General features: G+C 38.3%; 1 protein-coding gene across 1 annotated transcript in view; it reads left to right on the top strand.

Annotated features, from left to right (window-relative positions):
* LOC140237722 (NAD(P)H-hydrate epimerase-like) overlaps positions 1 to 12,619 on the top strand; it is a 180,091-nt gene extending 167,472 nt beyond the window's left edge. Inside the window, exons 4-5 of the mRNA XM_072317649.1 lie at positions 10,762 to 11,020; positions 11,989 to 12,619. Coding sequence (XP_072173750.1) covers positions 10,762 to 11,020; positions 11,989 to 12,191 — 462 coding nt within the window. The 3' untranslated portion in view covers positions 12,192 to 12,619. The remainder of the gene's footprint in view (positions 1 to 10,761; positions 11,021 to 11,988) is intronic.
* The last annotated feature ends 1,053 nt before the right edge of the window (positions 12,620 to 13,672 follow it).

The raw sequence follows: 13,672 nt of genomic DNA, 5'->3' as shown, positions 1-13,672 counted from the left end.
TCACTTCCCCTTGGAGATGTCAGGACCTGCCATGCCATTACAAGCGTGATCAAATTGAGTTTAGGGCTGGAGAAACCATTAAGATTTATATTTCAAGGGATAGATTCAACATGAAAGAAATGATAGTTTGAAATTGGTAGGATATTGAATTTGATGTAAAGCAGCAAAATGCACCAAAGATCAAATTAATGGTGCTTTGTGTATATAATTTTGGCACACTGTGAGGAAGAAAATAACATGATATCCTCTGAAAGTTAGTGTCGAGGAGCACAACTAAAGAATTTTTTTTTTTTTGCAAACAGCGTTCTTGAACAGTTAAATATGAAGACACTGATATTCAGCATATTGCGTCAGTTATTCAGTAATGATACAATTATCATGATGCTGTCGAGTGTAATGCTGATATGTTATAAAGATAGGAACGATGATAATATGTGTTGATCAGACTGAGTGCAATGACGTTCACACACGCATCTCTTCGCGAATGCACAAATTGTTTAGATGATTACAAGAAACGTTTAAAATGTCCAGGGGACATTTTGTTTTTGGAGGGGAAGGTGTGGAGCCCCACAGAATTGCCCCCCCCCCCCTATTTTTTGTGTTACTGTATTGTACCTCTCTACCCTAATGGCAATTGACCATGAAGGTAAATAGATATTTGTCCCTCAAAGTGAGATGCTGCCCCTCCCCATTTGGAGAGTGGCCCAGCCCCTTTCTTGGAAGAGAGATAAGAAAAGCCCAACCAGCTTGGATGTTGGCTTGGTTCTTCACTCTGTTGTACCACGCATCCAAGCTTGACACAGTGTCTTATCTTCTCTTGTCTATTCAGGTAAGAAATACCTTTTTCATACTTTTAATAGTTATTCTCTCAGAATGATTATTGAATCAAACATGTTTTGAGAAATACAATGAGAGCTATCCCTGTACGAGATGCTTTTGTGAACAGAAATGTAATTATTATATGTTTTGTAAGAAACTTGAGTGAATGAAAGCTCCATGTCACTCTCTATCTAAGTTTTCGAGAATTTGGTAAAACAAGAATGTTCCATCTCAACCAAGAATATATGTCATAATATTCCTCTGGCAAGAAAACTATGATGAGACTTAATGTTTTATAATATATACCTTAAATATCTACTTATTGGTTGTGTAGGTGTGACATGATAGATAATATTGTATGATGTCAGACACATGGGAGTTGATGAATGAGTTGAGAATGTATAAAGGCAATGTACTATGTATATAGTGTGTGATCGAAAATAGCTGGATACACGTTGGGTCAGAAGCAGTGCTGTTACGCATGCAGCACTAGAATTGTATATACCTTCCTTGAGTATGAACACACCCAGCACAGGGTAGTACATAGGGTATTGAAGGAGTGTAATGAAAAGAGTGCCAACGCACCCCCATGATTCACACTAGAACAAAGAACTGACCAGAAAGCTGCAGGGGTGAGAAACAATGCTGATAAGAAACTTTATGAGAACTTCTCCAAGTAAGAGATTAGTCTCACAATCTAGACCTACTTGGAGTATTTCTACATGTGCAAAAGGTATGGTGATATAACATTGATGTGACTTACTGCTTTGAGGATGCATTTGGAGTTACAGTATGTTACCTGTTCATCTTTAAATTATTAGATATGTAAATATAGTGTATTACAGGGTGAACCCAATGGCTAGTGAATTTTCAGCAAAAAGGGTCTGAACATAGACTAGTGTAACTGCCTGCTTTAGTTCTCTCTCCCCTCTTTTTCTTTGTCTCTCTCTCTCTCTCTCTCTCTCTCTCTCTCTGTCCCTCTACTCCATTCATTGAGAAAACGTTGGTGCTGAACAGTCAGCCGGTCTCTTTGTTTTAGTTTGAGCTTTATGAGGAGATTTCCTCACTCTTCTCCTCACCTGAAAGAGAAGAGACTGCATGATGTAGTGTATTACCAGCCTTGAATAAAAGTAGCTGTTTGAGATGCTGTGTTCAGTGCTGAGGCAGGAAGTTTGGGCAGTCTGTGATTTGTTTAGTTCTAGGATTAAGCCCCTACCAGAGTGTGGGAATGCTGTAGTGTTGTAGTTGGTTACATTGTGTATGTCTAGTTTATTGTCACCTGGTAGTGCTTGTATATATAAATGCTAGTGAATAGCGTGCGTCTGGCCTCAGAAGGGCAAGGTTAATATAGATTTTATGTAAAGTTATGAGAGTTAGAAGTAATGGCAAGGTACAGCTTATACCTTCAGCGTTTAGTCATGTTATGCGAAGTTATGATAGCTTCTAGAATACATGAAGAAATGCATTTGCAGAGCAAATGATTATGTGTTAATAGTGAAGACTGAGAGTGAAATATTATTATTTCAAGGGTCTTGTGCGCACGAATGACCTGCAGTCTTAGAGATTAAAGATAGTAAATCATTGAGTAGAAATTATAGGGATGATAATGCTAACATTCTTGTAGTTATATTCATTGAGTTGCTGAAAGTAAAAAGAGAGTTAAAGATTGAAAGAAGAATATATTTTAGTATATTATTTCATGACAATTTAGTCATGGTGAAATACATGTTAGATGTCAGGTTTACTCATGCAAGATAACAAGGTTATTTTGAAGGCATGAATATGATGGCTGATTAGCTACAGACTTTACATTTGTATTTTGTGAATTTAATATTAATTTGGTTATGTTTGTTTTTAAAGGCAAAAGGATTACAAAGGTAATCTGAGAGTTAAGAATGAGTTTTGGTTGATTAGTTTCAAGAATTATGAAAAGTTCATTCCAAGGAATGATAGACTGATATATCGGAGGATTGTTAGATATGTTAATAGTGTTTTAAAGAATGAAGTGTTTCGGGTTATAAGGAGTGGTTATTGTTACTGTTGTCGTTATTATGGTATAATCGATACAATTCGTATCATGAAGCGTTACAAGTTATGATGAGACGTTCATCAGTACATTTTATAGTGTTTGTTATGTAAATATTCATTTGTAAATATACATTTTCCATTTCGATATATGATTATTAGTTGTTGAAGTAGAGATATAGAATAAAATCACTCTGTTGTACCACGCATCCAAGCTTGACACAGTGTCTTATCTTCTCTTGTCTATTCAGACACGCCCCCCTCCCCGGGCGGGCGCTACATCTTCATTTCATTTTTCAATACAGAATAATTAAATCATACAAAGTTTTGGCAGAATTATATGAATTGCATGCATCAATGTAACATTATACATAATATGATCGTAAGAAAAACAAAGTAAGGATGACAAAGCAATATTGTATTGAATGTACAGTAGCACAGAAAATACTTCAAATAAGATTTCAAGAAAATAAAGCAAATGCTTGGGACTGTCTTCATGTTTGAAAGCAGAGCTTGATATTGAAGATGACCCCAAGTAATCACTGCCTCCGTGATGTCACTCCTGTTTGTATTTTCTTGCAACAGAGCAGCTGTCACTCAAACAGAGCTACAAAATGATGCAGTATTTAGTATTTTGTTTGTTTTTGTTGCAAGAACATTTTGTTGTATTTGTGATTTTAACACAAAAGATAAATGCCACATATAAAAATTAAATCCCATAATTTATCATTTTTCTTCCTTTGTCTCTGATTAAGATATCACCAAATGTAAAAATTTGGTTGCCATAATAGTGTAGGATGTCAAAATTAATGTTGAGAAATTAAGAAATGTGTACTCCCATCTTCGAACTGAAGTGTACATGTATTTCAAAAAGGAAAATAACTTAATATAGTGAAAACTTAGAGGAGTTGCAAATAAAAATGACTGATCTGGAAGAAGTCTGGTAGTACTCTGATTTTATTCTGAGGCTAGTCACCCTTAGTGGAACTTCCAAAGAAACATAATTTACATAACTAATGTTTACATACATTCAAATTATCTACAAGAACCAATAGAAATAGAAAGGAATGGAAGACTCCAATGAAATGGAGCAGTCTAATTCAATAAATCAACCAATGGGTAAAGAAGGGCATGAGATGATAGAAGTGGGAGGGGGTGATCACATTAGAATGGGAGCTGTCTTGGCTTAATTAAAGAATCAGGTGTGGGATGGAACGAGTGAACACGCCTGAATAGAGAAAGAATGAAGGTGACATAACTGAACAAGAGGAAAGTTATCTGAAGCAATGGTGATGGAGGTGACAACTGAATATCATTAACTTAACTGAATTAAGGCAGTGCTGAAAAGCAGCCTAAAGTGTGAATTAATCCGTTGAGGACAGGTTTATTTTGCTACAACACGTACTTCCCATAGACCCCTACCTGAGTAGACTCGGGACTTGTCCTCAACGGGTTAATACAAGTCTAGACAGACAACAGAAGGAGAGTAGACAAACGAGATATATACAGCAAAGTAAATGACAAAATAACAGTCTTACGATAGCAGTGTGTAACTGTACATTTGAGAACATGAGATGGGGCTGTACGTACAACAGCATAATTTGGGGTATGATGTTGCACTGGGTTGTAGCTTGCCAAATCATATGCACATTCTGCGTATACCACTAGTCAGACAGAGATGTAAAATCAAATTGTCTTTGGGTACCGTACCAAACAACCTCGAAAACTTTCTGTAGTGTATATTTGCATCATTTATTCTGTCAGTATCAGCTATTAGAAATTTGCAATCATAAAAGCTCCAAATTCATTTGTGTTGTACAAAGTAATTGAAGCATTAAAGCTTTGTAGGATTGGCAGACATTTAAAAAGTATTTGAGAAGTGCATACGTAGTTGATTGATCTATTCGTAAATGGACATAACTGAGCTGTATCATTACAATCAGTAAGTTCCCTATATTCCTTCATGTGTCATTTGCAAACTATCTTTTCATGAACAGAGTAAAGCTAGTTTATTCTTACAGCAAGACTTTGGTGAGCTTTGAATCTAACAAATTTCTTTGTTTTGTTTTGCTCTGCTTTGCTTTTTAGAATTTACTGTTTTGCATCATGCCACAAAATGTCAATGTTTGATAGAGTAACTCTGCTTTTCAGACTAATCTCATTCCTCTTGGAGTAATTTAGATTGAGCTCTAGTATGCAAGGAATTAATGAGCCGTGTACAATATGCAAGGCGAATGCAAATGTGTGCCGCTCATACGGCAGGGTCAAGTTTATGGGGTCGACGTGGAAGTGGGGTGGAACCAATATCGAATGCGGGATGCTCATGGAGAACACAGGACAAATCCAGATGGATTGGTCAGTTCATTTGGTGAGGCAACTAAAGCAATGTGAGTAATGGAGCTTGCAACACTAGCTGGCATCAGCCAATTTTTACCGAAATATCATGCGGCTGAAGATGATCCTTCCTACATTGTGCTGTTGTCACAGTAACTGAGGTTGTCATATCAATGGCGTCTCTCATTATCAACGTTGTCTAATGGTGGAATGGCTTATCATTGCATATGTGTAATTATCTGCTCTTTTGCTCCCTGTCACTGACTCTGCCCATCAGTTTGCCGTTACATGCACATACACACACACACACACACACACACACATACACATGCATAGTCACTAAAATTGATGAATCCTTGACACATGCATACACATGCATAGTCACTAAAATTGATGAATCCTTGAGACGAAGTGTTTTTCTTCTATGTGAATATTGTACATATTCTTAGCTCTTTCAGTCAGTCCCTCAAGATCTGTATACTCACAAGTTTATTTCTGTCATTGAGCTGCTGCAGATATGGCTCATTACCAGTAATTAAAAAAATAAAAACAACCCTTAAATGCAAAAGAGAAATGCCCCAACCCCATCCCCCATACAGACCCACCACTCACCCCCACCCATCTACTCGGGACAGGAAACATTTTTATGACTGTGAAGTGCCATATGAAATTCAGATTTCAGAAGGTATACAAATCGGAAATGAAAAGTGTCCAGGTGATAAAGAATTTGTGCTATTGAGATACAGTGTTGTGGGCAGAAATGATGGAGATGATGTGTGCCGGCACTGCAGACAACATGGTACACGTAGTTTCTTGGTATATTATGTCCTACGAGAATTCTCATCAGGTCCCACTGATTGACTGCTATTTTGAATCCAGCATCACCTTTTGAGGAGGCCGTCCTCTCACCTAGTAATTGGAAATCTTGCCCATTAACTGGTCCTTGCAAAGCAACTATACACATACAATGATTGTGTGTGTTTGTTTGTGTGTGTGTGTGTGTGTGTATGTGTGTGTTTGTTTGTGTGTATGTGTGTGAAGAAATTAAGTCGCATTTGCCCTGGGAGCAAGGCCAGATGAATACTGTAACTGTATACACCATATATGTCACAAGCTCTTTATTTTGCAATTTTTGTGTGTCAAAATTTTTTCGCAATTTCAACAACTCACAAAATACCGGTATGGTAATATGGTACAGTAACTCTGTCGTTGACATGAATGAAATGTGCATGCATACAGTGTACATGTCTCCATTCATTAATGTACTCCATGATCGCAAATTTAACCACTCAAAAATTGTTGGGAAGTCCTGATTCGCAAAAAAAAAATAGACTTGCTACATGTATAGCGTATACATTATTAATTCCTGAGATTAGCCACGATGCAATACAATGACTGCTGTGACATTCCCTTTAAATGCAGGAATCTCATAGTGTATATTTTTGTGAGCCATGTGAAATGATGTGCTTGGTAGCTGTGTGTCGAATGTACACATATCTGAAATTTCTCCTTCTGTACAAAGTTAACCCCCTTGAAACCAAGAAATGATGATATCCCACACATACAATGTATCATCCATGGCATTACCACTTCCTAGACGAAAGGGGTTATTGTATTGCTGTCAAAATGTTGATGTAGCAAATCAGCTTACCCATCTCAAGAGGGGGTTGGTGGGCCCAGAGGTAATTTTGCCGGGCGCATCATCTGATTCTATGCGACTTCCAGGCTAGGCTCCTTTACTCAGCGATACTCAGAGCTTCCGTATGCTTTTGATGACATCTTTAATGAACGCTGTCCTGGAGAAGAGCTGCGGGTCAAAGGTTAAACAAGTCCCAGGCACTAGCTGTCTTAGATGCAAGCCCCTGGTATACGACAGTGAGAGACAGATGGGGGGGGGGGGGGGGGAGAGGGAGGAGGGCAGGGTGAGGTTAATGCAGGATTTATGCACTATACGAGGTTCATTTTCCAGGAAACCGCTGCTTGTTGTACATGAACGTACTGATGAGCAAACATCACCATATTATCACATTGTTTGATGAAAGATACTGTGCAGTTTACCAAGTGGATTACAAGACTTTGCACATGATACAATTTATGCATGCATTTAGAAACATACAGTGCATTTCAAGGCAAGGCAAGTATAATTTTCTGCCCCTATCTTATACCAGGCATATACTGAAGGATTTTATCTTGCTTCTGTTATAAGTGTCACTATTAAGCTTGATGATGATTGTGATCATGATATCATTAACTCTCTCATTATTATTGAAAAATAGGGCAAAGAAATGTTGGCGTCATTCTGTGATGGCCATCCAGCCATCCAAGGGCCATGTGAAGGATGCCTGATATCCTGATGTTGCTCATACACCACAGATTTACTTGAGCAAAGCGCTGTAAATGAAAGAAATGTGTGCCTTTTGCAATCACACTTAATGCTATTAGATTACTCAAAGATTATAATGATGTATAAAGCACATAGAGCTTAATGGATTCTGTGAGGACATTGTTAATATCTGTTCATTAAAGGGAAATTTCATCCTAATATGTTGCTTTGTATGAAAAAAAAACCCAGAAAAATCAGAGAACTATAATTATAGAGCAGTGAAAATGTGGGAAAAAATCAAACACACACATAAAAAGATATGGAGCTTTGTTTACCTGTTTCTCTGTTTTGTTTTGTTGTTGTTTTTTACCTTTTGCCACTCTTTCTGTTCTGCCTAGACCATTTTATTTCTTAACACTTCTGCTTACACATGGATGCTTGATTGTGTGTTAAACCTTTTTTTTTTCTGTCTTATTCTTCATTGTAACTTGTGTGTTTCTTCGTGTTTTTTATTCTGTTTTCTTCCTGTTTTCTGCACAAGTACTTCCCAGTTCATTGCATCAGTCATCGATTATATGTTATCCCCATGAGTTCACGTGAAGGAATGACTCAAGGACCATTAAGCATCACTTTAAGTGCAGGTCCACTCTGAGTCCCAGCTGAACTAGAGGAAAAGAGTAAACTCCAACAGATAGAATAGTTTAACGTTTGATCAAAATCAGACATAAAGCAACAAAGCTTTGGAGTGATGAAGTTTGATGTGTTCTTACACTCAGTGATTCTAGTCACGACCATGAGTGCATTTTGTTGTTGTTGTTGTGGTTGTCAAAATGTTTGTTTACAAAAATGTGTTTGTGGTTGGTGACATATAGGCAACTATAACAGCTGCACTGCAGGGTGCACAACCTCATGAAATTGTCTACCCCAAGGACTCACAACTGGACCTCATAGAAGACCAGCTAATGAAGTTGAATATGGGCTATCTATCTAGCCATCTTGTCAGATGAGAAATTCTGATAAACAAAACAAAACAAACTGCCACCCCCATTTCCCTCTGAAAGGCATCATTGTCAAGTTATCACTGCAAGTTAGGTGCAGTGGGTGAATATTCATCTTTCTGATCGTATGCCAAAACAAGAAGTGGATTTGACAAAGATTTGTATTGAGGTCACTGACAGATTTGATATGAGATAATGATGATGATGATGATAATGATGACGATGATGATGATGAAGATGATGATGACGATGATTACGATGATGATGATGATGATGATGATAATGATGACGACGATGATTACGATGATGATGATGATGATGATGATGATGATGAACAACATTCATATAGCATCATTTATCTGTAGAACATTTTAATGATTTATCATCACCACTGTTTCAGAAAAATGTGGAAGTCATGAATTAAAGTTACATCGAATATGAAGTGGACTAGTTGTTTAACTCCAGCTGTGCCCGACTTTAAACCTGCAACTTTAGAGGCAATCAGCACAACTGAATACTTACCATAGTAAGGGTTAAAGGGACTGTACAGTACTGGTTGAGGTGGGGATTCATGTTTTGAACATTCCTAAGTGAGATAATGAAAAGCCTCTTATGAAATATGAAAGACCATGTAATTCTAAGAAGGATTCAACGTTTATTTGATGAAATTTGTTTTTCAAATGGCTGAGATATCCCAAAAAGTGCTAATAATAAAAGGCAACCTGCCACAACTTTATTAGGATCTCTTTGTTTCACCTGTGTTTTTGGATATCTCAGCCATTTCAAAACCGATTTTCATTGAATAAACTTTTGATACCCCTTAGAACTGCATGCTCTTTGACATCTCATAGAGCGGTTTCTGAATATCTCGCAAAACGTCAAAAGCTAAATCCTCACCTCGACCAGAACGGTACACTCCCTTTAAGAGACTCTTCTTTAAGATTTTTTTTTCTTTTTTGTCCTCATAAAAACTGTTGTGAGGAAAACTAAGAAGAGAGATCAAACCAGGTTGTGAGTTTTATCAGGCAGAAAAAAATAAGGAAACCAGACCAAAAAAAAAAAAAAAATCCTTTTGGTAACTTCTGTGTGAAAATCACATTGTAATGTGCAAACTGAAGAAGGAATGGAAGAGAAAGGGTCAAAAGTGGTCATCACATCAAGTGGTCAGCAGTTCTTCCCATGTTTTAAAGGGTGTGTACAGTTCTGGTCGAGGTGAAGATTTAGCTTTTAACGTTTTATGAGATATTCAAAAACCACTCTATGAGATGTCAAAGAGCATGCGGTTCTAAGGGGTATCAAAAGTTTATTCGATGAAAATCGGTTTTGAAATGGCTGAGATATCCAAAAACAAGGTAAAACAAAGAGATACTAATAAAGTTGGGGCATGTCGCCTTTTATTATTAGCACTTTTTTGGATATCTCGGCCATTTGAAAACCAATTTTCATCAAATAAACGTTGAATCCTTCTTAAAATTACATGCTCTTTCATATTTCATAAGAGGCTTTTCATTATCTCACTTACGAATGTTCAAAACATGAATCCCTACCTCAACCAGTACTGTACAGTCCCTTTAACTTCAACAGTGCCAAGGGGGTATACAATGTATATTGCACATCTATTTCCTCAACTTCTGATGAGGACGAGTCCCGAGTGTACCCGGGCAGGTGTCTATGGTAAATGCATGTTGTAGCAAAATCAGTCAGTCCTCAATGGGTTAAATGCTGGCCATGGGATGTGAACAATGACCAGATGAACAATAAGAACATGAAAATGGACTGGCTTTAGAGCTAATTTTTGGCAAATATGAAAATCAAACCTATAAGAAAATTGCAAGTTGATGATTTATGCCTTTGCATTACAGAACAAACAAGAGGTTGCCAGATGAGGTTTTGAAGTTACAGTCAAATTCTAAGAAAAGGGATTCATTTCTAGACTTAAAGTTTTATCAACAACTCTTCAACATTGAATGTTCTCAACCAACCAAAATAAGCAATTAAATTTGATAAAAACTGACTTCCCTATAACTGTTTAAAATACTACTGGTATGTAAATTTTGTTCAATGCTTTCACACCTTCTTAGAATAGATGGAAAGATGGTAACTACCAGAGAAACAAAAACAAAAACAGAAAACTCCCAAATAACTCAGTTAACTCAAAATGTGTACATTTAAGGCCTACTGTCTTTTTTTTTCTCTCACCTGTTGTAATACTGCTATGTATCTTTCTCTCTTTTTTCCACGTCATCTTGACCTCCAATGCAGGGTTACCTCCCGACCATCTTCTACCCGAAGCGCCCCGACAAGAAGCTCTTCAACAACTTGACCACCCAGTGCGCCACCCTGGACATCCCCTTTCTCTCCTACCTCCCCTCCTCCTCCCTCATCAACTCTTCCTACAACTTTGTGGTCGATGCCCTCTTCGGCTTCAGCTTCAAGGGGGAGGTGAGGGCGCCCTTCGGAGAGGTTCTCGAGACCCTGAAGAGCATCAGCGTCCCGCTGTGCAGCATCGACGTGCCATCAGGTATCTGCCTTGATAGATTACATCAGTTAAAAGTAGCATAAATCTCATTTGTAATTCATCTGTGGTAACAGTGTTATTTTGTTAAGAGGGAAAACTTAATTCAGAGTGGCAGTAAGTCATTATTGTCTGATTAGAACATATGTGACCATCTAGCTCAAAACTCACAAAACATAAGCCAAAATGAATTATCCTCTCTCTACATACTTTGAAAGAGTAATCTCTCAGCTTTAGAATAGAGAGTTAGGAGGTGCAGTTTCATAGAAAAAGGAGAAACGAGTATATAAAGATTAGATTAGATTAGATTCCGATAAAATATATTTCGATTTTAAGCTGCCAAGTTTTGACAGTAGGTAGAGAAGAGATTATACTGTCCCCGGTAAGACTTACTTTAAAAATTTGAATCGATCAACCCAAATGACTATTTTGATCCATGACAGAGAATCCTAACCTGTGATTTGTGTGTGTGTGTGTGTGTGTGTGTGTGTGTGTGTGTGTGTGTGTGTGTGTGTGTGGGTTTTGAGCCAGGCAGTCAAATATAAAACAATAATCTCCACTAATCTGCGTGTGATGTCTTCCTGGCAGAAATTCTTTTGACTTGACTGAACTTAATCCTGGTTGTAGTAATCTGCTGTGGGTGTCCCAGTATCTAGAGTAGGCAGAAATAGTAATTTCAGAGTAGGGTTTGATTTGAAAAAGATCAATGTGAAGCAATAGGCAGGGACAATATGTGGCCATAACCATATTATCCTTGAGTTGTCTAGATATGAACTTGCATCTATTTTTTTTCAAATGATGATGATATTAACTGAACATTGACATTTTGAATACAGAAAAGAAATTACCTGTAAAAACAATAAATGCCAAGACATAGTAGATGGATTAAAGTCTAATTGTTTACCAGGTATGTGATTGGTCTTCCCAAAACATTCCTTTTCTTTGTTTTGTCTTTTTTCTTTCTAACTGGACAGGTTGGGATGTTGAAAATGGTAATCCAGATGGCATCAAGCCGGAGTTTCTCATCTCGCTGACAGCCCCCAAGAAGTGCGCCAAATTCTTCCAGGGAAAATACCACTTTCTCGGCGGACGCTTCATCCCGCCAGACATGATCGCCAGACTCGAACTGTCGCTACCGGAATATCCGGGCTCGGACTGTATCGTGCAGTTGAAGTGAAAAAAACAAAAACGAAAAACATCATCAAGGATTAGGCGTGGAGGGGGCGGGAGAGGGAAGCAGTTTTATGCCTGATGGAGAATTCTCTTGAATTTTCTTCATACACCGACATAGCAGACATACAAAATCAGCATTTTATTTTGCACTTTTGGACAGGAAATTGCAGGTAGAAATATAACATACCTTTCTGAATGCCATCATCAATAATACATTCAAAGCACAGCAGCGGGATACACCCATGTCTGGGGCATTGCACTGAGATGTTACTTTCATGTCCTAAGAGAGACTCGGTCCTGAAATGCTGCACTGTGTCTCTGAAATCTTGCTCTACACTGTGTGTGATGTAGATGTGTGCAGTGTAAAAGGAAGGCTTCTTTTGATTCTTGTTTTACCTCCGCCAAGGGAGGAGGTTATGTTTTCGTTACCGTTGGTTTGTTTGTTAGTTAGTTAGTTTGTCCGTGTGCAAAATAACTAAAAAAGTAGTTTACTGATTTGGATGAAACTTGCAAGAAAGGTTTAGAATGATACAAGTAACAGATGATTAGATTTTGGTAGTGATCTGAGAATTTTGGGGGAATTTATGAAAGATTTTCAATATTTTGACAGGTAGGGTCAATGAACTTGGGAGTTCAGGCTGCGCGTATTTGAGGTTTGCATGCGCGCACTAAAGTGCGTGCCCTAGTTTCTGCTAGGGCGAGGCGCACCGTGCAGCTGAAGGTTTATGACGTAACAAAGGCTTCTATATTGGGAAATTGGGCGACTTTTCAGCACGCAATGCTATAAGTACGTATGGATGGAAATCACTGATATCTCTAGGGAAGAACAAGATCAGTGGTGGAAATGAGCTGCATGCTTGGCGGAGGTCTGCGCTCTCAGAGTGCTTTTCTAGTTTTTTTTTTTCTTTGTGTGGTCACTTTCGGATCGAATGATAGGTTTCCAACACGTGTAGTACTTTGCCTTTGTTATTAAAAGCTGCGTTTACACTATGTTCCCGGCGGCCACGACAGCCCCATTTGTCCAAAACGGAGTGTGCCATAGGCAGATGAAACATTTTGCTGTTTTCTCCACTTTGCATTCCGGCATTGTTTGTTCCAGTCCATGCTGCGGTGAACATTATTATAGCTATCAGATGCTGTTCTCACAGCATCTGGTCAGGCTAGACCATCAACATTTTCCGTCGAGTCCCACTACGGACTGCCTCCAAGTTTTGTTACGGCCTATTATGTTCCGTCATTAGCACGAGGACTGCCGTGGCAAGTTTTTTGACAGTTTAAAAATCTGACGCAGCATTCAGGGCAATCATGGCCTGTCACATTTGCCTATCCCATCTCACTGCATTGTTTTACGTCCATCCTGTTTCGTCCACGGTGGACTGAAACGTGGGTGCCGGTGGTTGCTGGGAACATGGTGTAAATGCAGCATTAGTGTAAAAAAAAGTGCAACGTTAACAGAGAGTAGTGCCATGCAGCCGATGGAAAATA

Source organism: Diadema setosum, chromosome 14, assembly GCF_964275005.1.
Source record: "Diadema setosum chromosome 14, eeDiaSeto1, whole genome shotgun sequence".
NCBI lineage: Eukaryota > Metazoa > Echinodermata > Echinoidea > Diadematoida > Diadematidae > Diadema > Diadema setosum.
This window is presented reverse-complemented; position numbering and strand designations above follow the sequence as displayed.